This window comes from Stylophora pistillata, chromosome 4 (genome assembly GCF_964205215.1).
Source record: "Stylophora pistillata chromosome 4, jaStyPist1.2, whole genome shotgun sequence".
NCBI classification, from domain to species: Eukaryota; Metazoa; Cnidaria; class Anthozoa; order Scleractinia; family Pocilloporidae; genus Stylophora; species Stylophora pistillata.
The window spans coordinates 31526553-31549013 of NC_142522.1; the positions used below are offsets into that span (position 1 = coordinate 31526553).

The window sequence follows — 22461 nt, forward strand, 5'->3', positions numbered from 1 at the left end:
TGGCATCTTCGTAACCGTACAGGTGTATAATCATTATTTTACTGGTAGCTGAGTGAACCCTGATATAATTTTCGTATAACCCCACACATTAATTTGCATACAGTTCTTTTATAAAAGCAGAAAACGGTGAAAACAATAGAATAGCTGTGGAACTTAGAATTTTTTTCAGAGTAGCATGAGGCTACTAGGAGATCTTTCCGGATTCCCTTTCGAAACAACTTTAAGGGGTTGATTTCAAACCCTAACGGAATATCATTTAACAATGCACGAGAGAAAATGATAAGACACAAAAATGTCGATACATTACTACAGGAGAAAGTTATATCAGTAACACGGCAGTTCAAATCAAAACTGGCTTTTCGACCGCGGGTTGTAACTGGTCTGTTGTAAAGCAGAAAAAAGGAACACAAAAGAGATGAACAGGTACTGTATTCTGATGCTATTTTTACTAAATTGGCGGAAACGATGGGCCAGAGGGAAAAGCGGTGAAGTAAATAAACTACTGAACCATCGGGGCCTTTCGTATACACATAAAAATTTTGCCAGCGTATAACTTTGGGTGGGGTGCTTACTATATCACTTTAACATATCATTTTAGAAAGCATCAAAAACGGCAAAAAACTAATTCGTGCAAAAGTTTATTGGATTTAATTTGTATTTAGATTTTAGTTCTGTTAAACTATAGTACTTCATAAGGCAAATGAGCAAAAGTTGTGAGACTTCTGATGCCGCAGGAGAGCGTACGCAGCATTCACAAGTACGTAATATGGAAAAAGCTTACCTAATCTCTCGTCTTCCATCAAAAGTCTTGAGGTGTTCTGGAGATTCTCGTCAAAATGCTGGGAAGATGTTGCAAATATAAGAGTTGCACAGGAACGATAATCATATGCATAAAGATCGTGTGTAGCAAACGAATAAGAGAAACAAGGAAAAACAATCACTCAATTTTAATAGCACTTACGGTGATGACAAGAACAAGGATCTCGGAGCAAAAAGCTTTCTCCCAGCTGCGGCGACTTTCCCGGGTTTGAAGACACATGTAATCGTCATCTCCTGAGAGAGCATGGAGAGAAATGAGGAACAATGCTCAATATAAAGCCTATTGGAAAGTAAAAAAGAGAAAAAAATATTGAGTTTTTTAACATTAAGCTGATCTCGCCATTTGGTTTGATCAATTCTCACCAATGAAAAAAAAACAAGCGTAAATATGACGTCATCAGTGAGGTCTATTGGTTTCCCTTGGTATGCTGGCGTGCGTCAGTGCTTTATAAACAAAGTTCAGCAACATCAGCCAGTGACTCGTAGGCCATTTTCTTCAAAGTGTTTCTTTTTTTTTTTTTTTTAATTCGATAACCACATTTTGGTGTCATCTTTTATGTTTACGTTTTCGTGACTACCCTTTGAGAACAATAGGATCGTATTATGTTTTTAGACGAGAGAGACCAGAACGTGAGAGTAGAACTGTGTTATAGAGAGAGGGAGGGAAAGTTCATCCGAAAAAGAAAGCGAAGTTTCGGAACTCAGCGGACTCTTTAGTCTCATTTCCGACAATAGTTTTTAATCAATCATTTCGTATTTGTATCTCTGTCATCTCGGCGGGCTTGAATAAAAAATACCCCTTTAAGCGCGATATCTCAGGCCTACACATTTGCTTTCAGACCCACACTTACCTTATTAAAGAGACGACTGAGAACGAACCTGGCACTACACGGCTTCCTTAATAGTTAGACAAGAGTGCGACAAGTGGAGGGTGAGGAAACTAAAACATGACTATCAACAGTAATCGCCTCTAACCAATTGAGCTTACCGCCTCCCGGTTAGCTCAATTGGTTAGAGCGCCGGATTGTGTTTTGCGGGAGGTCGAGGGTTCGTGCCCCGGACCAATACTCATGGTCTTAAAATAAGTGAGGAGAATCTACTACCTTTCTATAATCAAGAAATGGATAGATGTTCTAGTCTTTTCAGATAAGGACGAATAAACCGTAGGCCCCGTCTCCTGCAGGGTTAGGGGTAGGAGACGTTAATTTCCCACGCATGAGATTTTTGTATGGTGGATGTCCTCCCCTGTGGTGAGATGGGTGGGTGTTGGCCCTGAAAAGCCCCTATTTGGAGTGTTCAATTAACCTATGTATGTATAATAATCCACAATGTGCTTCTGTGGCTTACTGCTTACTGCTAGTTTTAGAAGATCAGCCCATTTTAAAATGGTGATCAGCCTATTTTAACTAATTCCAAGTGGTAAGGAGGCGGTAGACCCTCGAGGGACAATTTTTTTAGGTTGTTTTTTATTCAACTTACGCATTAGTCTTTTAACTATATTTTCCACAAAAATTTTAGTAAAATCTCGAAACCCACGCGAATTATTTACAAAAACGTATTTTCGAACTGAATTCTTTTGCGCGTCAAAGTGTGAATAGCTAATTATAACTTGTCAACACAAATGATTCCAGTAAAGTTTCTTACAGTAAAACATCTTGGTCATTGAATTTCATTCGCGTAAGCGAAAAATTAACATCTACTGGGTTCGGTTGTACGTGAAATCTTTGCTATCTCTCTGCGTTTAAAACTAGAATGTGACTGAATGGAGGAAGATAAAAAGGAGAAGAGTCCATAGTTTAAAGTAAAAAAGAAGCCTGGCTGTCAGCACCAAAAGTAAAGAAATTCGATGCGGAATGGCAAAAGAATCTCACCGAAACGGATAAAGGCTCGATCAAGAACCACTAAGTTTTGCCGTAGAGTACTTAAGCCGCTCTTGAGTTAAAAAAAAAAAAAAGATTTTACATCAAAATTTCCTTTCAGAAGAATTGAACTAAAGGTCTCTCACGCAGTCGGTGTGCGCACGCGCACTCTGATTGCGTTGCATCATCATCGTAAAACAGGCGGTGTGCGCACTCTGATTGCGTTGCATCGTGGTTCTAAAACAACTAGACGTTGGAGGAGCGTTCACTCGGGCTTCTTTTATAGCCATAGCATCCACACCAAACACGAGTACAATTATAACAGCTTGTAAATTCGTGCAATCAAATTCGCACGCTTCACACGCAAGCGTGCTTTAATTTTCCATTGTGCACGCTGGTGATGTCTGCAAACAAATGCCTCGCGAAAAAAGTTTTCCTCGCGGGTGACTTCAGCATTTTTCATAAAAAAAACGGGAAAAACTTCAGCAAAAAAGTTAAACTAGACATGGCAACAAGCGAACAAGCCAATGAAGGATCTGCCAACGTTTTCTTTGGGAATGGATTTTTTAACTCCCGTGAAAGAACCCAGAGAAAGGGAAAACAAAACAATCAACGGTTTTATCTCGTTTCCCAACTCTTAACTTTATTTCCACGCACGAATTCACCTGTCAGTTTTTGACCAATCTGAGGCAAGATCATTGAAGCAAACGAAATACTTTTCCGAAAAAAATTAAACGCATTGAAGCGTGGGAGAGAATTTCTGCCCTTTAAACATAAACTACAGCATTGAAAATGTTATAAAACAATTGGTTTATGTGTCAGCTGAGCGTTCATCGAGACTTGAGGCACTTGGGAAGTTTGGAGAGCACTCAAGAAGCTAGCAATTCTTAGGCATCTTTTGTGCTCTCCATCTTTTGTGGGATGAGCTTATAAGACAGGAATTTTTGCAAAGCGATCTTCACAAAACACAGCATTCTTTAAATTACGTTCTTTACGAGGAGTGAGCTCACGATAACACAAGTTGTCGCACTCTCATCCCCAGTACCCGAAAAGGAACGCCGGGGACCATGACCCCCCTTTTGGCGACCAAAACGGCTTCCATTTTTAGACTCGGGCTTTCCTACGGAAGCCCGAGTAAGAATTGAGTCTTTTGCATCTTGACGGGTTGGATTGAATTTCTATCGTAGCAGCGAGATCGCGTGAATATACGTGGATTGTAATGGGGATTTACTGTCTGTTGCCGTTCCTTCGAAAGTTAAAAAGTTGAAGGGGCATGCTCGACTCCTGCCATTCCTCTAAGACTAATTCGCTCTTAGGAGGCAACTGACGCTATTAAAAAAGGTTCGAAACTGCAATGTGCCTAAGAATCTCAACACAAATGGCAACAGTTACACTCACAGCCGATGGTGGGCCGGATGAATAATATCAAAGTCAGAAGTTATATTCCTAGACGCGAGTTATTTAACAGGGAATTGACCCTTGACATGCAAACGCATATTAAAGAGACAGACCTAACACACGAACTTTCTCCACCAAGCGTGAACACAGGATTTGTAAAAGGAGAAGGCCCACGCCTCCTTAGAACGAATTTGTCTCGCTCCACGTCTACAAGGTGGTTTGCAACCCATCTCTAGAGACAGGAAAGAATAGTGAAAGGAACAAATGCTGGTGGACGAAAAAAAGGAGCTAATGAGATATTTATTGTCTAAGTCCACCAACGTGGCGGCAATGACGTAGCGTGAAAACCACCTATCGAGTTTCAAAATACCCTTTGAGAATAGAGGAAACCAAAACAAGGGCTTTGAGAAACGTATCTCTGGAATTATTTCTGCAGGAGAGAAAGTATTGTGATAGGTCCATTTTCGGGTCCGCAGGCACTTAATTTCTAACGTACTGATCGAACACAATTAGCGGCCATGTTGTCTTTATTACACACACAACAACAACCACCCCGAGGGGGGTGGTAACGAAAGTAACACATTTCGTTCTCACAGGGAGGTACACGGTTTTGGCTTTCGCTACAATGCTCCCCCTCCTAAGAGACACTGTCCTCAGTGTCACGGTGCTAACCACTCTAACAGGAACGAATAAAGTTAACAATTTAACAACAGCTCTGAACGTCTTGTAAAGTTCTTCTAAAACAACAAGCACTGATCAGTAAACAATAGAAACTAATGTCACTCAAAGTTCCTCCTGTCTATCACGCTTAAGAAACTCTTTAAAAGTCTATTTGAGTGTTCAATGTCCAAGGTAATGAAGGGGTTAGACCCAATCACCGTAACGATTTGGTTCTCTCCGCTCCCTTCCATAACGTGTCCGTACATTATGTGGTAGGCTTCCTCGGGAAGGGGTCCCACTGTCCTTCTCCAACACGCCCTGTTGGTCTACAACTGGAACCACTGGCAGGGCATCAGCAGGTATCTCTGCATCTGTATCCCTTCCCGTGTCTGCTTCGTCGTCACTGTTCTCCGCATCAGATTCAGGCTTCTCGGACATTGTTGTTGAATCAGGTTGGAGGATGCTACCATGAACAGAATTCTGAGACTCCACGGCAATGCTGCCATCCAGAACACCTTCCCTCAGCACCGCTGGAACAGAGCCACCCGGGATAACAGGCTCAATTTCTCCAACACTCGCAACTTGGGATACAGGCGTAACAGTCTCTCCTTCCTCCGAAATCCAGCTCCTCAATGCTGGTCCGAGATATGGCTTGAGTCGGTCTGCGTGAATAACTTTAGCTTTTGCCCTTCGACTTTTTTGAATACGATAGGTTACATCTGACAACACAGACACCACCAAATAAGGCCCTTCCCACGGACAATCCAACTTGGGGTTCCTGCCTTTCTTTCGGCGTACGTTGTGCAACCAGACGCTGTCTCCCACCCGGAAAGGCTTACTGGACACTCGTTTGTCATAGTTTCTCTTATGCCGTTCTGCTGCTTTTCCGCGATGTCGTCGTGCTACCTCGTGGGCGCCAGACAGTCTCTGTTGAAGAGCCAATGCATACTCAGTTGACAGAGGCGGCGTATCTGGAGTTGACTCAGTGACTACGTCAAGTGGGACTTCAATTTCACGTCCAAGCATTAGCATGTTTGGGGTTTCCCCCGTAGACTCATGCACAGAGCTTCTGTAGGCCATCGTGCAAGGTTGAAGTTGTAAGTCCCAGTCCTCTTGACTTTCTTTAAGTTTTCCTCGCAGCATTTCAACCAATGTTCGATTGTACCGTTCCACCTGTCCGTCTGACTGTGGATGCAATGGGGTGGTTCTAGTTTTCTCGATATCCAAGACCTTACACACTTCAGCCATGACTTTGGACTCAAAGTTTGTTCCCTGATCACTATGTAACTCCCGAGGAACTCCAAAACGACACACGAACTCACCCACCAACTTTTCAGCTACTGTAACAGCTTCTTGATTCGGGATAGGATAGCTTTCAGTCCACTTTGTAAAGTAGTCGGTTACAACAAGAACAAATTTATTACCACGAGGTGTCTGAGGTAGTGGTCCAAGTATGTCCATCGCAAGACGTTCCATCGGAGCACCAACCACATATTGCTTCAGAGGCGAACGTCGCTTCCGTCCCCAGCTCTTCTTGGCACCACACTCATGACAAACTTTGATCCATCTCTTGACTCGTGAAGTTAGGCCTGGCCAGTAGTACCGAGCTCTAAGCGCTCCCAGTGTCTTGTTGACACCCCGGTGACTTGCAGTTGTATGGTTGTGATGAGCTTTGAGCGCCGTTTCTTGCAGGTTGCTTGGAAGTACAATCTGGTACTGTATTCTAGTACCACTTCCCTCTTCCCACCTCCGGCATAGTACTTGATCTCGGATTTCCAGTTGGTCCCACTGGGCCCAAAGTGCCTTCACTGTGCGGTCATATGGAGAGACATCTTCCCACTTCGGTCGGACTGCACTTGCACCTTTGCACTGTAATATCACCTTTAGGCTAGGATCTGCTGCTTGTTGCTCATGAAGGTACTCTCGAGTCCACGTTGGTTCCAGTTTGATCGTTTTGCACCACGTTTCAGGCTGATCATTGGTAAAGCAACGTTCAGTAGTAGCTGACGACAATTCTGCTCCACCTCGCTTATCGTGAAGAATTTCCGTTTGCTCCTTTACAAACTCGTCACTCCTACCCTGGGAAACATCAGTCTGAACAGCAACACTAACCACTTGCTCAACCTTCTTCCACTCCTTACACCATTTGCAACCGTCGTTACAAGGTCTTCGTGACATGGCGTCCGCATTTTGATGTCGTTGGCCTTCTCGATACTCAATCTCATATGTAAACACACTGAGGAACTCTATCCATCTTGCCAACTGTCCCTCTGGTTCCTTGACTTTAAGCACCGAGCGAAGGGGTGCGTGGTCAGTCCTTATGCGAAACTTCGGCCCCTGCAAATAGTGACGAAACTGCTTCACAAACTCCACAACAGCAAGCAGCTCTTTCCGCGTAACGCAGTAGTTTCTCTCGGCCTTGGTCAACGTTCTGCTCGCATAAGCAACTGGATGCTCCACCCCATTCTTTAACTGACTCAAGACGGCTCCAATACCATGGTTGCTGGCATCAGTGTCAAGTATGAACTCCGCAGTGAAATCTGGGTATGACAAGACAGGAGCTGTGGCCAACAAGGTCTTCAAGGTATCAAACGACACCTGGCACTCGGATGTCCAAGTAAAGTCAACATTTACTTCAGTCAGTTTGTGAAGAGGCCTGGCTACCAGGGCAAAATTTGGAACAAAACGTCGATAGTAACTGGCAAGTCCTAGAAAGCTCTTTACTTCAGTTGCATTCTCAGGTACTGGCCACTCATGAACTCGTTTAACCTTCGCAGGGTCAGTCTCGATGCCCTTCTCAGATACAATATGGCCAAGATATGCGACGCGTTTCTGGAACAGCAGACATTTGCTTGGTTTCAACTTAAGTCCAGCTGATGCAAAGCGAACGAACACTTCCTCTAAACGCTCCAGTTCCTCTTGAAAAGTTCTCCCATACACAATTGTATCATCAAGGTAGATAAGGCAGGTCTCAAACCTTAGCTCTGCTAAGATCAGTTCCATTAATCTTTCAAAGGTACTTGGTGATGAAGTGAGACCGAAAGGCATAACATTCCACTCGTAGAGACCAGAAATGGTTACGAAGGCTGCTTTACCACTGCTAGCTGGGTCCATAGGGACTTGCCAATACCCCGATGCCAGATCCAAGGTGGAGAACCATTTTGCACCGGAAAGAGAACACAGAGAGTCATCAATCCTTGGCAACGGGTAAGCATCTTTGACTGTTACTGCGTTGACCTGTCTGTAATCTACACAGAACCTTTGCGAGCCATCCTTCTTGGTAACTAACACCACAGGAGATGACCACGGACTGTTGGATTTCTTCACAATTCCACGTTGTAACAAGTCCTCCACCTGCCTCTCAATTTCCGCATGTTTCGATGGTGATGTGCGGCGAGGATGCTGTTTGATTGGTCTTGCATCGCCTGTGTCGATATTGTGTGTCACTAGGTTGGTTCTGCCAAGATCTTGTTCTGATAAGGAGAATACGTCTTTATGCCGGTGTAAGAGTCCAGCAACTGCCTGGCTTTCTTCTTCGGTCAACTGTTCTGAACTGCGCCGCCAAAGTTCTCTGAGTGGATCTGGTAACAAGTCTCCACTTTCCTCCGCCCTCCTCTGGCTTTGGTCAATTCCACTTGTGGAGCCCTGAGAGTTAATTTCAGGAAACTCCAGTTCTGTCACGTTGGAAACTGGTTTGGCCACAGCTACCACAGTCTGAGCACCGATGGTTTGCGTTTTGTCAGAAGTGTTAAGAATTCGCACTGGTACAAGGCCGTTATCTCCTGCAGAAACCAGAGTCCTTCCAATATACAGGCCTTTGTCTTGTAGACGGTTGCCACAGGGCTCTAGGATTCGCAATCCTTGATTAGCATTTTCAGCTTTGGACTGTCGGTGGATAAGATGAACTGGAATTACTGCTTCACAATGTGGTTCTATCACTACAACACGGCGAGTTACACATCTGAGACTGAGTTGCTGGAAACTCTCACTACAACAGTCAATTTCCTCTCCATCGATAAGAAGTTGTTGCTGAACTAGGTCAATCTTTGCATCTACGTCAGACAAGAATTCCATGCCTAATATGGCAGAGTCCTCAATGTCGGCTACCAGTACACGTAAGCTTACATCTTGAGTTCCTATCCTTATAGTAATCTCCCCTGTGCCATAAGTATTGGTTCTGCGCCCGTCTGCCACAAACACTTGTGAGCCATCTTCACGTAAGGGGAATTTAGCATCCTCAGGTAACCTCTTGTAGCACTCATAGGATAAAACATTTCTCACGGTACCCGTATCTACCAGCCAAACAACTTTACACTGTCCTATGAACCCAATGACGTAAAGTCCATAGGGGCGAGATCTCCGATTAGGTACTACTGTCACATTCCCGCCCTCTTTAAGATTGTCAACTGCAGTGTTAGAACTTTGAGGCCCATGACTGTCCAGGTATCCTACTGGGCCCTCGAGGACACCCTGTTCCCGTTTCCCGAGTACTGGTCAGTTGCCGGTCGTCCCCTTCGTTTAGGGCATTCTTTTCTCATGTGTCCCCTCTTTCCACAATGCCAGCATTCCCATCCCCTGGTTTGGTTTCCCTGTGGCTGTAGTTGGTTTGCAAGAAATTCATTCAATTGCGTGATGATGCTTTGCTGAGCTTCTAATTGCTGTTGTTGCTGGTCTATCTGAAGCCTAAGCCCATCCACCTTTGTTTGCAAGTGTGTTCGTTCTGTTTCCATGGCTCTGACTTTACTACCCGCCCGTCTGAAAGAATTATTGTTGTCTAGAAGTCGGAGGGATTCCAACTCTCTAGCTAGGGAAAGGGCTTGGTCGAGAGTTCCCGGTTTTTCCCGTCTAAGATACAGCCTATCATCCTTATCACTCAAAGCATCAATAAAATGTTGGACAGCAAAACGTTCCTGCACGGAAGCACCCAAATCCTGGTATGCTAGATCTACCATTGAACGAATATCTGTAGCTAACTCTTGTAAACTCTCACCTTCGAATTGTCGACGATTTAACAGCCTGGCCTGATGTAACTCGGCTTGTTTCTCCACGCCAAATCGTAGCTGCAATCTCTCCACAATTTTGTCGTATTGTTGACAATCTGAATCCGTGAGTCCACTTAATAATTTCCTACTGTCACCACGAAGACTGGCGGCCAGAAACATCGCCTTTTCTTCCTCAGTCCATCCATTGACGATCGAGCAGCGCTCAAAATGCATCAGATATTCTTTCAGGGGTTGTTTTCCATCGAAATCTTCCGGTAGTTTAACAGGTTTCCTTGTTTGACGGACCACCGTCAACCCTTGTGACTTTGCGAGGGTTAACAAGTCATCATCGTTACGCCGGAATGGATTTGCAATCGAAGCACGTGACGTTTCGGTCGCTGGAAGTAGTGTGCTATCTCCGACCGCTGATGACTTTGCGAGGGTTAACAAGTCAGCATCGTTACGTCGGAATGGATTTGCAGTCGACGCACGTGGTGTTTCGGTCGCTGGAAAAGTGCTATCCCCGACCTCTGGTGACTTTGAAGTCCAAGCACGTGGTGTTTCGGTCGCTGGAAGTGTGCTATCCCCGACCTCCGATCGTACAGAAAACGGTCTAAGCGCCTCCAAATCCGTTTTGAAAGGATTCTCTGACCTGTTAGGAGTGGACCACCGCTGCCACCAATGTGATAGGTCCATTTTCGGGTCCGCAGGCACTTAATTTCTAACGTACTGATCGAACACAATTAGCGGCCATGTTGTCTTTATTACACACACAACAACAACCACCCCGAGGGGGGTGGTAACGAAAGTAACACATTTCGTTCTCACGGGAGGTACACGGTTTCGGCTTTCGCTACAGTATCTTTTAAAACAAAGAAAAAAGCGCGCGCGTAGAAGAAAATATGGCCTTTTCTGACACAATCTCATCCGGTTTTGCCAAACCTCAAGAACATACAGGTGGGGAAATGACACCTTAAAACTGACCCTTATTATCACATCGCAAAAACGCCAGCGGATGGTAGGAGATGCACAGGCCAATCAACACCATTCAACAGTCGACCGCCTCTCGCTTTCCGGCTTGCCATCGTGTCGCCTCACGCAAGGTAGAGGTTTTCATGGATCAAGTGACTCTTTTCATTGCTCTAATTTGACGGTCCTTCATTCAATGATCAAGATAGTAGATTTACCAGAAAAACACTCGCGATTAGTTAATTTGCCTTCCCTTAGGTAAATGAATTTACAACACGATCGAGTACATATAGTAAATGTCCTTGCAGTAGTAACGCTATGTAACGCAACACACTAAACGCAACAATAGGCCTCTTCGCTGCCATAGCAGGTCTCAAACGCGATCACTTAGAATGCATCAACCGTTGGAGAGCGTTTGATTGTAGCTGTTAAAGAAGGATGAAAGTGGCCATAAAAATCTTTGCATGGCTTCAAACTACAATATACAACGAGTTTGACCTTCTCGAAAACCGGTCTCAAATTACATGCTAATAAAACGGTGCTTGCGTTTGTCCTTGAGAACGATAGAATACGTGAAAAATACGTACAATAACACTTCTACACATTCAGCATATATCAAATTACATTTATCGCCAGTGAAATGAAAATGAGGCGGCCTAAATTTTACGGAATGTTCAGCCAAAATATGCCGATTTCTGCCGCTTTTACCGCCATCGAAAATAACGCTACCACAGCGCAATGCAATCGGAATACGGACACTGCCTTCTTTCACAAGAAACTGATACATGGTTATCCGCAAAATATGATTTTGCTTGGAGTCTCCTGAGACTCTGCGGGACGCTTCTGTGTTCCTATTGGCGGTTGGCATTTCGAGTTTTTTAGAGTGTTGACATAACTTGACATATGGTCATCCCAAAGGCGTGAATTGTTAGAAAAACTTTGGAAGGAAAAAAACAACATACTTTTAGGCGAATACGCTTTCTTTGAACTAATAAATAGGGTATTTAAACTTTACAGGTTGCCTTGAAATTTGGTCCAAAGACTCCCATGATACCAACCTAAAAAACCCGTGTGGGGGAATTCAGGTTTTCAAAGGGAGATAGATTGCGAAGAAACCAGTAATAATATCGAAAAATCCCCACACGGTTTTGAAGCACAACCCCTAAAGATGGAAATTGTCCCGAAGTTTTATTTGTGCAGTATGTAAAGTAAAGTAAAAACCTCTATTTAAACACGATAAGTATTGAAGCTATGCAGCTTGTGAGGACAGGTTTGATATGCGATTAATTCGCCCTAAGAAACATCGGCCATTTCGGATTGTCGCAGCCCATTCGGTTTACGATTAGATCGAGCTGAAATGAAGTAATTCTTGCCGAATGGTGCATTTCCTAACCTTTTCATTGATATATAGTTTATGGTGAATACGCTTTAAATAACGCGTTGAAAAGTTCTTACCCGAAGGACACCCGCAAAGGTCTACCGTATCCTTAAAAGGGTCCTCCTTTAGGAGTCTTTCGCAAGGTGTGGAGGAACACAACGCCGTGAGGTAGAAGGTGTGGTGGTACCGAGTCTATTTTGATCTGCGTCCTCGAAAACACTATGGAAGTTAATTCACATCACAGAGTAATTAACGCTAACGTTAGACAACGTTAATGGAAGACATTGTAAAAATTCATCCTTGAATGAGCTTAAGGGTGAAGTTTCTAAAGCAACTATGATGTAGCGTGGGTGGGGGTAACTAGGTAATTTGGTTTTATCAACTGAATTGATAAATTGGCCACCGCAGAGTTTAAAAGCTGACGTTTCGTCCGTTAGCCCTTCGAATGGGACAATCAGACCTGGTTTGACGCAACAAACCACGACAAAAACATAGGCAAATCTTTGGTCAGAAGCTCATTACAAACTAATGACTAGCCGTGAACTTTCAAATAAGCTCGCCCACATTGCAAAACTTGTCCTTTCACTCACAACGTCGAGAGAATATCCTGACCGAAACGATCAATTAGGATTGCTGATCACTTCACGTGCACCTCCGGCAATGTTATCTATTGTATAACGTGCACTTGCTGCAAAAATATGTACATTGGTGAAACAAGAAGACGGCTAGGTGACCGATTCTGAGAACACCTTCGCGACGTAGAAGAGAATGACAAGGACGCATCCAAACTCGTCACCTAATCCTTCCAAGCATCGTAGGGCGGTCTGCGTCCTTTCCTTACATTTGGGTAGTACGGAAAGCCGCAAAACTCTTGAACAAAAGTTTATCTTTCAAAACGGCACTCTTAATCCCAATGTTATCAACGAACGGTATCGACTCAGTTGATAAAACCCCAATTATAATGGCTTGGTGCCACTCTGATTTAAAGATTTAATGAATGTAACAGAAGAAATTACAATTCATCGACCCAACGTTTCGACACCCTGTCTAGTACTTTCATCAGGGGTGATCTAGTCGTTGCAACAAGAGGCCCTTTTATATTCTCACTAATAAGCTACCCTTTTTTCGGATGAAGGGTCAGTAGGTGTTAGGTAGTAAGCAGCCATCATCACGATTGGAAGGAGCGTGGGCGGAGTTGATATGCCAGGTTTCCAAACAATGGTGCTGACGGTAAACATCGATCAGGTGTTAATTTTAAAATTATCCCACCTAATTGTATTGTTAGGTATGGGTACTCTGACAAAGCTAAATTTTCTTTTTGCAAAAGAAACCGCATTTTTGATGCTCTTTCAAACGTTTACCAAATTGACGTTTAGTCTGTCCGATATACTTGTCACGGATCACAATCATTGCATGGAATAGAATAAATGGCGTCGATTTTTTGTTCTTTCTTGACAGTACCTTAGGTTTGGCAAAAATATGCTCCAGAGTCTAAAAAAAATTTTGAGCACCTTTATCGTCGTGGCTATTCAAAATTCTCTTGATGTTATTGGGCCTTTTTTATCAACAGTGGTTCTGGTAAATTGTCTTTTGTTTGGCTTCAAGGCCCTCATGACTACCACAGCAGTCAAACATTTCAATGGTTAACATCAGAAACAACCACTGTCTCGAAAAATATGCTAAAAAGACATTGTAACCTCCATGTTAATCTGTAAAAGGAAAAGAAACAGGGGAAAGGAAAGCTCGAGACCTTCCGCACGGCACAAAAGTAATTTATACAAAAGTTTATTGAAATGGAAACTTTTCTGTCGATACTAACTTATAATTAACACCAATTCAAGGTGCGGTCCAAGCTCGCATACCATGCTTACATCATTCAAAGCTGTAGCACTACGAGTTATCTACTGAGTGCATAAGAAAAAAAACTATGAAAAATTAATTAATAATACTAGCCTCTTTAGATTTCAGAGACAAAAGCTCTTGCTTTTTTTCTACCATTTTTGGGAAGGGGCATCGAGAACAAATTTCCTCTAACATTTTAATTAAAACAAAGGTAAATATATGTAGTAAAAGGAACAGACTGATCCTAACCATTAACTGTAACGACCGCGAAGTACCAAACAGTAGCCACAAAAATGGCCGTATCTATAACATGCTAAATTTTGAAATTGAATTGTTCTTAAGTGTGTCTAATACCTCGTTACTATAAGATAGAAAACTGAAGGTAGAAGCCAAACTGTTATGAAAATTCAGCATGTACCATTAATGTTATTACTAGTTTATATCCTAGTATTTCCCGTTCATTTCTTTAATCTTAACACCTAACTGACTGCACCACTGGAGTTTTGAACTGACTGCTCTCAAATAAAGGATCAAACTGCTTGACGATCTTTGTGAAAGTCGTCACATAACTGGACAGCGGAGTTCCAAACTGCCTTTAGGTGCGTCATTTTGATGCTGTCTGGAATGTTCTCCGCTCCTGGAATTTGTTCCATACCTTTGTCGGCTAAACACATATCCAAGTACTCTTCAAAGCTGCAATAAATTTGTCTTAAGATCTTAGTTCTGTTATCACCTTAACTCGTACAAGTGATTAACATGAAACTTGTCCCTACAATTTCCACACATGATCCAGCAAACAGATAGACAGTAATCAACCTTATCGGTCAGAAGTTGTTATTCCGATCTAACACCAAATTCTCATAACTTATTTACAAGGAAATGAGTAGCAGCTAAAGGGGAGGATTAATAAACAGATCTTGGAATTAAAGGGGTTAAACTATGGTACTTCATAAAGTAAGTGAGTAAAAAGTATCAAGACTTCTAAAGCCGCAAGAGAGTTTACCGCAAACTGTCTCTTCACTTTTGTCAATTGGGATGATCAAGATTTTGCTATTAATTTTCAATTCGCCTTTGAAGTACCAATGTTCAAAGAATTGAACGTGGACTTGAAACAGCAACTCGTTTACAAAATACGAAAGGAACTTTGAACGGGAAAGGGAAAATTGGAAAACAAGGCGTAGAAAAGCGTTCATCATAAGAACCTTCTGTTCAAATACCAGGAATAGACACCGACGATATCACCCGCCCCAGGAAACAATATCAGCTATAAAAAATACCAATTACTTTAAGAGTAAAAAAGGGTTGGAGTCGAACGCCTATAAATTAGGAAATCTCGTTGCTGTCATGGTTTGTACGTCATAACTCCACAGTAACACGGTGGCAAATGCAACAGTTATTTCCAAAAGTTACGATAGCAACCGTAGGAAGTGCAAGATAAGAAAAACGACTTTGTGCCTTATTTTGCTGATGCATTAAAAATTGGAACATTTCAAATAGCTCGTCTTACCTCATCGTCGAAATTATTTCGCCATCCTTTTTGACATTCAGAAGAATAATCTGCAAGAGCTGCGGCAGAAATATGTCCATGTCGATTTTTCGCAACACGCGATTTAGGCTGGCCTGTTCGCTTGAGCTAAGTCTTTCCTTGAAAACGTCAGGCAACTGATCAAAGGGCTCCTAAAAAAACACACCTCATCAAACCTTTCATATCAAACCTACACTTTGACTGATAACCTCGGGGAAAAGCGGAGGTGCACATCTCGCGTATGGCATATCAGAAAAACTTATCAAACTTTGAACAAAGTTTGAATTGTTCTTTTTATTCGTAAACTAATTAATGCTATAAGGCTAAAGTTAGTGAAAAAAGGCCAGCATTTAACCAGAAAGTTAAGCCAGCCAGAGGGAAATAAAATCCTTTCAAACCTAACCTGTTTGTTCCTTGACTTGATTTTTGCTCTCTCGAGAGCCATAAGCCGCCACAATGCCAAGGTATGGGATAAACTGCAGTGCTGTTCTGCCTACAACAAGATGGCAAAATCCTTGAGAACCTATGCATAGCTAAAAGCACTGCTGGCTAACATATGGGCAAACAGTCGAAAATAGGGCCTCTCCTTTATCAACTAATAAGAAAGAATTATCTGACATTTCTCACACATCGTTCAAGTGCTAAACAAGAACAATTTGATTCAGATATTGGTGATTGGAACTTTGTAACAGTCAAAAACGATGACCAGTTAGGTAAGTCTTTCGAATAAAGAGAAGAAATGTACTTACTGTTGGACTCTTAAGACCTCGATCTTTGGGTAACTTAAGTACTTCATGCAAGTACCATTTTAAAGGCCTCTCCGGCTGGCCGCCCGATGAGGCAAGAAAACCGATGGCAATATCCAGTGACGACATAACATCACAGACATCAGACAAGGAAGACCGCAGATCTACAATAATCTGGCTTTCGATGACGCGGGAAATGGATTCCTGTAGAGAAAAGTGGTTTAAAGTGTCTCAGATCTTGACCATACCGATACAAACATTAACATCATAGAATTTGAATAACTCAGTTGGTAGAGCACTGTACCGGTATCGCAAAGGTCACGGGTTCAAATCCCGTACGGGCCAAAATTTTTTTTAGGCGTTATTTCCACTACTACATAAGTAAGGTTCATTACTGCTGGGATCGCTTTCGTACATTAACATCATAATAATGTGATAAAAATACTACTATCAACGTGACAAAAACAATTCAGAGCCGAAAACATGCTTCCGTTAACCGGAGCTGGAAGGTACGTGCTCGAAAGCGCAATGTACCGTTCTTTCCGTTTTAAGATGGATCAGGTATGCAACCCAGCACATGATGAAAAAAACAACAACATTATAGACTTGTTTCGCATAGGTGCAATCAAAGAAAGACTAGATGAAAAAAATAATAATAAAGAAGGAAGCTTTACTTCCCCAAAAAGTTAGGTTTCCGATAAACAAGAGCATAAATGTTTTACCAATTTGAAACCCTCTGATTGCACCGTAAATCAAGCGCTATCAAATACCATCGGCACCAAACCTCCAGATGACCCTCACTTTCAAACATTCCACACCTTGAGATTTCATTTTTGGGTCCATCGGTGAAACTAAGGCGCAAGAAAATTTCCTGTTCTGGATCTTTATAGTACGCTGACCAAACGTATATCTTAAAGGGTAAAAAAGGAAACTGAAATTTACCTGAGGAATTTTTCCAGAGAGAGAAGTGAATACAGCGTCATCTCGGGTGTCTCGGCTGAACGCGAAACGTTCTTCCTGAAACAAAGAAAACAATAAAGCGCTTACACATATTACAATGACTTCGTTTGCAATTTTTCTTACAGCTGTGGAGGAGTGGTCTTAACGAAGGTCCAAACCCGTCTTCAAAAAGGAAAGTTAGTTTTGTTTTGTTTTCAATTCTTGGTCATCAGAAACTGACCAGTGAGACAAGCAACTTAGGGAAAGATTGAAAAAGAATGAGTGACACTCAGTCTCAACAAATGGGGCTGATACCGCTGTTTGAAACATACTTCAACCAAAGAAATAACTTGTATTCTAACTGTATCGCTCACAGAAGTCCTGTGCTTGAAACGTGACAAAAGTAACCTTTGTTATCTATGTCTGAAGCTGTTGATTGAGGCATATGGTTACAACGGAAACGTGCCTTAAAAATTGGGAATGAAACTGTTTGCGGTTAGATGAAGCACACTCAGTCAATGAGTATAAATACATTCCCGTGCGGTGAAAACGAGCTGTTGCAGAATAAACAGAATATGCTTATCTTTCATCACGTTATATGTGTCATAAATATTTTCACCCTACCTTGAACTCAACAAAAGGCCTTCCCCGTAACAACCTGTCAGTCAGTTGTCTCTCCAAAGCCGCCCAATCATAGTGAACTAAGGTCTCCTGTCCCACCTCCAGAGAGTAGTTACAGTGAGCCAGGATGAGGGGCAGCAGGTCCCTCTCAGGATCGTAGGCTATCAAGTGCGACAGGGTCACCTCTGATACGGAAACACGCTCCAAGGGGCTAAAAAGGAATTTTTACCGATGAGATGTTTATTGACATACAATGCTATTGCTTAAATAGTTTCAAGCACAGGAACGTTTCAAGCACAGGACTTCTGTGAGCGATACAGTTAGAATACAAGTTATTTCTTTGGTTGAAGTATGTTTCAAACAGCGGTATCAGCCCCATTTGTTGAGACAATGCTATTGCTTAAATAGTAGATAGCGCTATTGCTTAAATAGCGCTATCTACTGCGAGGATCGTGCATCATACGTATCTAATACCGCAGTTCAAAATGTATGATCTTCATATATTCATTGTATGTCATTTATCACTTTCACGGGTTTATTACGAATCAACTTAACGGCCTGCTCCCAGTTGGCTTGTTAGCTCAATTGGTAGAGCGCTGCACTAGTATCGCAGAGGTCAGTGGTTCAAGTCCCGTACAGGCCTGATTTTTTTCAGGTCTGATTTTCGCTATTGCTTAAATAGCGCTATCTACTGCAAGGATCGTGCATCATACGAGATGTTTACTGATGTGTCACTTCTTTTAGTTTGTAATAATTGTACCGCGCTTAGGTGGTAATTATGCCAGACTCTAGACTGAGCTGGACTAGTGGAGAAAATAGCTGTAACAAATTGTTACATTATTCTCCATAAAATTTCCGACATTCATGACCTGTTTAACTCTAAAGCTGCATTTGGAAGAGTCGAAACTTGATTGCAGGATGCTGGTGTAAGTCTCGTGCTGCAGCTGAGACAATAGAACAACGGGATCTACGCTTCATATTGCTTACATCAGATCACGACAATTATTAGCTTCCATAGAGGGTAAAGGGAAAAAAGCAACGCGTAAGTTATTCATTAAAATGTACCTATCCTGATTAGTTGCACTACGGTAGGCTCCCAGAGACTCGTTATTTACATTAACCAGGAAGAAGGTAAGTGAAGTCGAGCAAACTCCCATCCCGGTGGTACTGGGGAGAACCATCGCGATTGCACAGTCGTTGTCCATTGTGGTATTACAAAGGTCTTGTGGGACGCGCAGGCGCCCTTAGGGTGTAAAGAAGAAGAGAAAAAAAATTATGAAAAATAAATACACTGAGAAACGGACAAGATAAAACTGGTAGCCGAAATAATCAACGAAAACAATAAATTTATGTGGCAGTTGAAATTTATTACCACATAAATCGGTGTGCTTCTGACCATGACTAAATAATAACGGTTCGATAAATATTCGTTCTAGTAATTGATGACTAAGTTGTGGCTCTCCATCATAGTCTAAATTTAGCATCACTCATGAGCTTGGCCTTCTTTATCTCACCACGCTTGGCTCAGATATATTATAAAGTATTATTAACTACATAATCACACTTAACAAAAACAACAGAATTTAGTCATAAGAATAACCATAGCCTTCTTGCATGTACCCTGGAAAAAACGGAACGTCATTATACCTTGATCACCGAGAAATGACTTGCAAGAATTCCAAGCATTCTTAAAACTCTGGAAGAGATTAGTGTACTCCTCTTTCACAGACCCTGAGAGACAAATTCAATTTTATTCAGAATTAGCATTTACCAACAGATTCAGAGCATTCGCGCTTACACTGGCATCTTTCACTTAATTGATAGGGCGTACATAGTTTTCATGGCATTGGCTATATCGGATACAGGTTTGTAACTGATAACGTACCTTTCGGAAGGTTCTTGAGAAATTCACGGACGGTATAATTCTCAGCATCTGTTCTGTCAATTCGTCTGTGGAATCTGTCCATCAATAGACGCTGGAGGCGAACAACATCGGGCAGAAACTGAACGAAGCGCAACTTGTGTTCCTGTATTTGTCAAAAAGGAAAAATTATCCAAAGATAAACTTAGAGAGGACAATGCATTCGGTTTTTCATTGGCAGATGCTTCCTAAAAATTAGGCAGAAAAAGGGGTTAAAATATCGATAAAAACCCTGTTCTAATAAGCCTTTGACTGGCCCCTGTAGAAATTACAAGATAGACAATCTTTGTAGCACAGAACCTCAGCCCTTTGTAGCAATATGTTGGGACGTTACCTGTTTGAGGAAAGCGTCCAATACTTTGAATTCCACTTTTCCAGCAGAAAGGACTTCTCTTTGAAAAGAGCTACTTAGTTCCTCTACAGTAATATGCTGTCTGTACTTCCAAAGAGCGCGAGACATGGGCCTGACGCCTTGAGACAAGTCTTCCACCTGTTCATCAAACTCGTAAAGTTGACGCACCAGCGGATCTTTTCCTGAAAAGGAAAACACAAAGATGTTTAAAACTTGATTCACTTAAAAAAGTTAACCTACATTTTTTTGGAGTTTGTCATTTACGAGCCGAGTCAATTCCTTCAATCTCATCTATCATCGTCTGTCTTAAGGTTAAGGGTGATTCTTCTCATTTTGCAGACCATATTTGCTACAAAGCTTATATTCAACAGTTTCGCCGTAGTCTACAGAAATTGCGCATGCTTCCACAAAATACGCCATTCAACGATAAAAGTAATAGTAAAACCTGTTTCGTGTTGAAGAATACGGCTCCCTACTAGCAAATTTTGAGGTAAACACCTTTTAAAAGGTAATATGAAAGCCCTCTTGTCCACTAGAACAAGTATATTCTATCATTCGCCTGCCGCGCATTTGTTGCTGCATCAAAAAGTAAAATGGAAAAGCGTACCAAATCTCTCGTCCCCCATCAAAAGTCTTGAGGCGTTCTGGAGATTCTCGTCAAAATGCTAGGAAGTTATTGCAAAAATAAAAGTTACACTACAACGATAATCATAAAGATAGTTTGTAGCAAATAAATATGAAAAACAACGAAATGAAATCACTCAATTTCAAGAGTACGTACGGTGATAACAGGAACAAGAATCTCAGAGCAAAAAGCTTTCTCCCAGCTCCGGCGACTTTCCCGGGTTTGAAGAAACATTTCTTGGACATTTTCTGAAGAGTATGGAGAGAAAAAAGGAACAACGGGAAAGAACAAACAAACTGATGAGTAAAACATAGAAAAAAAAATTAATTTTTTGTTCAATAAGCTGAACTCGCCATTTAGTTTGATCGGTTTTCACCAATGAGAAAACAAACGTAAATATGACGTTATCAAAATCAGTTGGTCCTCCCTATTATGCTGTCGTGTGTCAGTTCTTTATGGACAAAATTCAGCAACATCAGCAAGCGACTCGCGCGTCATTTTTTTCCAAAAGTTTTTTTTTTTTTTCAATTAGACTGCCACACTTTGGTGTCATCTTTTATCTACTAGTCATTTAATTAGCATGGGTTCGAATTCGCTCCATGAGCTAATTGACTCCATAATATTATAATGATGGCTTGAACTTGCGCACAAGATAGGAGGTCATCGGATGAGTAAACAGTAACCATTAAAACTCCACCGTGGAGAACACAACTAAATTTCCAACTCTCGCACCAAGACCTCTCAGTCCGGAATTCAGCCCGTTAACCATTGCGACATAGTGTTTTTTCCCTTTCTTTTTTTTGTAAACTAATTTTAAGGTAAGGAAGCTTGTACCAGTTTTTCCCCCATTTAGCGAGATCATCCGCTGTAATGCCAGATGAACTGTCAGAGCTGCGTCATCAACACTGCACCCGAGTGCTCTACTGAGAACATCAAGGTCTCTCTGCAAGTGCTGCCATACGAACTGTCCCACAGACTCCACAGACTGCGACGGGCATGAAGGTGTGATTAGCTGTGCGGTTGCCTTTGAAGAAAAATCGAAGAACTGAAATTGTACTTAAGAGCGAGATAGATGAGAATAAAACTGGGCTGCTTTACTTGATTAAACCATATGGATATCTATTACATCACATTTTTGGGCTTTGTTGAGTTAGACAAAGATGATCAACTGGGGTTTTCAAATACCAATTTAGAGGAACACAAGTTTATCAGTTTGTAACTGTTTGGTGTTACCTTCTGTAAATAAAGTATTGTAATTATTAATATTGTCATTATTATCATCATTATTATTTTTATTATTGTTATCCTCATTGTTATTTAAATTTGAGCCTTCTATCACTGTGAAAACTGGTCTGTCAAACTAAATGTCAAATAAACTGTACGCTCTTCTTCTTTTCATAAAATTTGCATCAAACCACTGGCGTTCTAAATCAGAATTCTTTCTACAGAGAGGCTCAGAGGGACTGCAGCTAAAAGGAAAAGTTACCAGATTGTTCACTTTCTGCCAGCCGCTCAATGTGTCTAAAGAATAATCACCTGTGGATATTTGGATGCTCCCATGACCATAGCCGAGTGCATGATAATCCTCAATAGACCGCACACTATCGGTGGCATGTCTCTCTGAGGTTCTGCGTTCGTAGGTCTCGAGCCAGGTTCTCCGAGTGCATGGCCAGTTTTGGTCCTGTCTTTCCTAGAGATTACAACAGATAAGTGATTATCGGTGCATTGTTTATTCGAAAATAAAATTATGCGCCGGCGAGATTGAAAATTATTTTGAGATGCTAATTGCTCTTTGCAGTGTCACGGCAAGAACTGAAAAGATAAT

The 22461-nt window shown here is 41.9% G+C and overlaps 1 protein-coding gene across 2 annotated transcripts in view; it reads right to left on the reverse strand.

Moving 5' to 3' along the window:
* Nucleotides 1-13834: 13834 nt before the first annotated feature.
* The window catches only part of LOC111334839 (E3 ubiquitin-protein ligase rnf213-alpha), a 63763-nt gene continuing 55136 nt past the window's right edge, over nucleotides 13835-22461 (reverse strand). For both annotated transcript variants that reach the window (XM_088755834.1, XM_088755833.1), the window contains exons 71-84: nucleotides 22173-22326; nucleotides 21471-21660; nucleotides 20793-20884; nucleotides 20619-20676; nucleotides 19994-20193; nucleotides 19624-19765; nucleotides 19386-19469; nucleotides 18804-18981; nucleotides 17742-17949; nucleotides 17121-17195; nucleotides 16182-16382; nucleotides 15836-15925; nucleotides 15415-15584; nucleotides 13835-14600 (exon numbers count right to left, since the gene is read on the reverse strand). In XM_088755834.1, the coding sequence (XP_088611960.1) occupies nucleotides 14438-14600; nucleotides 15415-15584; nucleotides 15836-15925; nucleotides 16182-16382; nucleotides 17121-17195; nucleotides 17742-17949; nucleotides 18804-18981; nucleotides 19386-19469; nucleotides 19624-19765; nucleotides 19994-20193; nucleotides 20619-20676; nucleotides 20793-20884; nucleotides 21471-21660; nucleotides 22173-22326 (2005 nt within the window). In that variant the 3' untranslated portion in view covers nucleotides 13835-14437. The remainder of the gene's footprint in view (nucleotides 14601-15414; nucleotides 15585-15835; nucleotides 15926-16181; nucleotides 16383-17120; nucleotides 17196-17741; nucleotides 17950-18803; nucleotides 18982-19385; nucleotides 19470-19623; nucleotides 19766-19993; nucleotides 20194-20618; nucleotides 20677-20792; nucleotides 20885-21470; nucleotides 21661-22172; nucleotides 22327-22461) is intronic.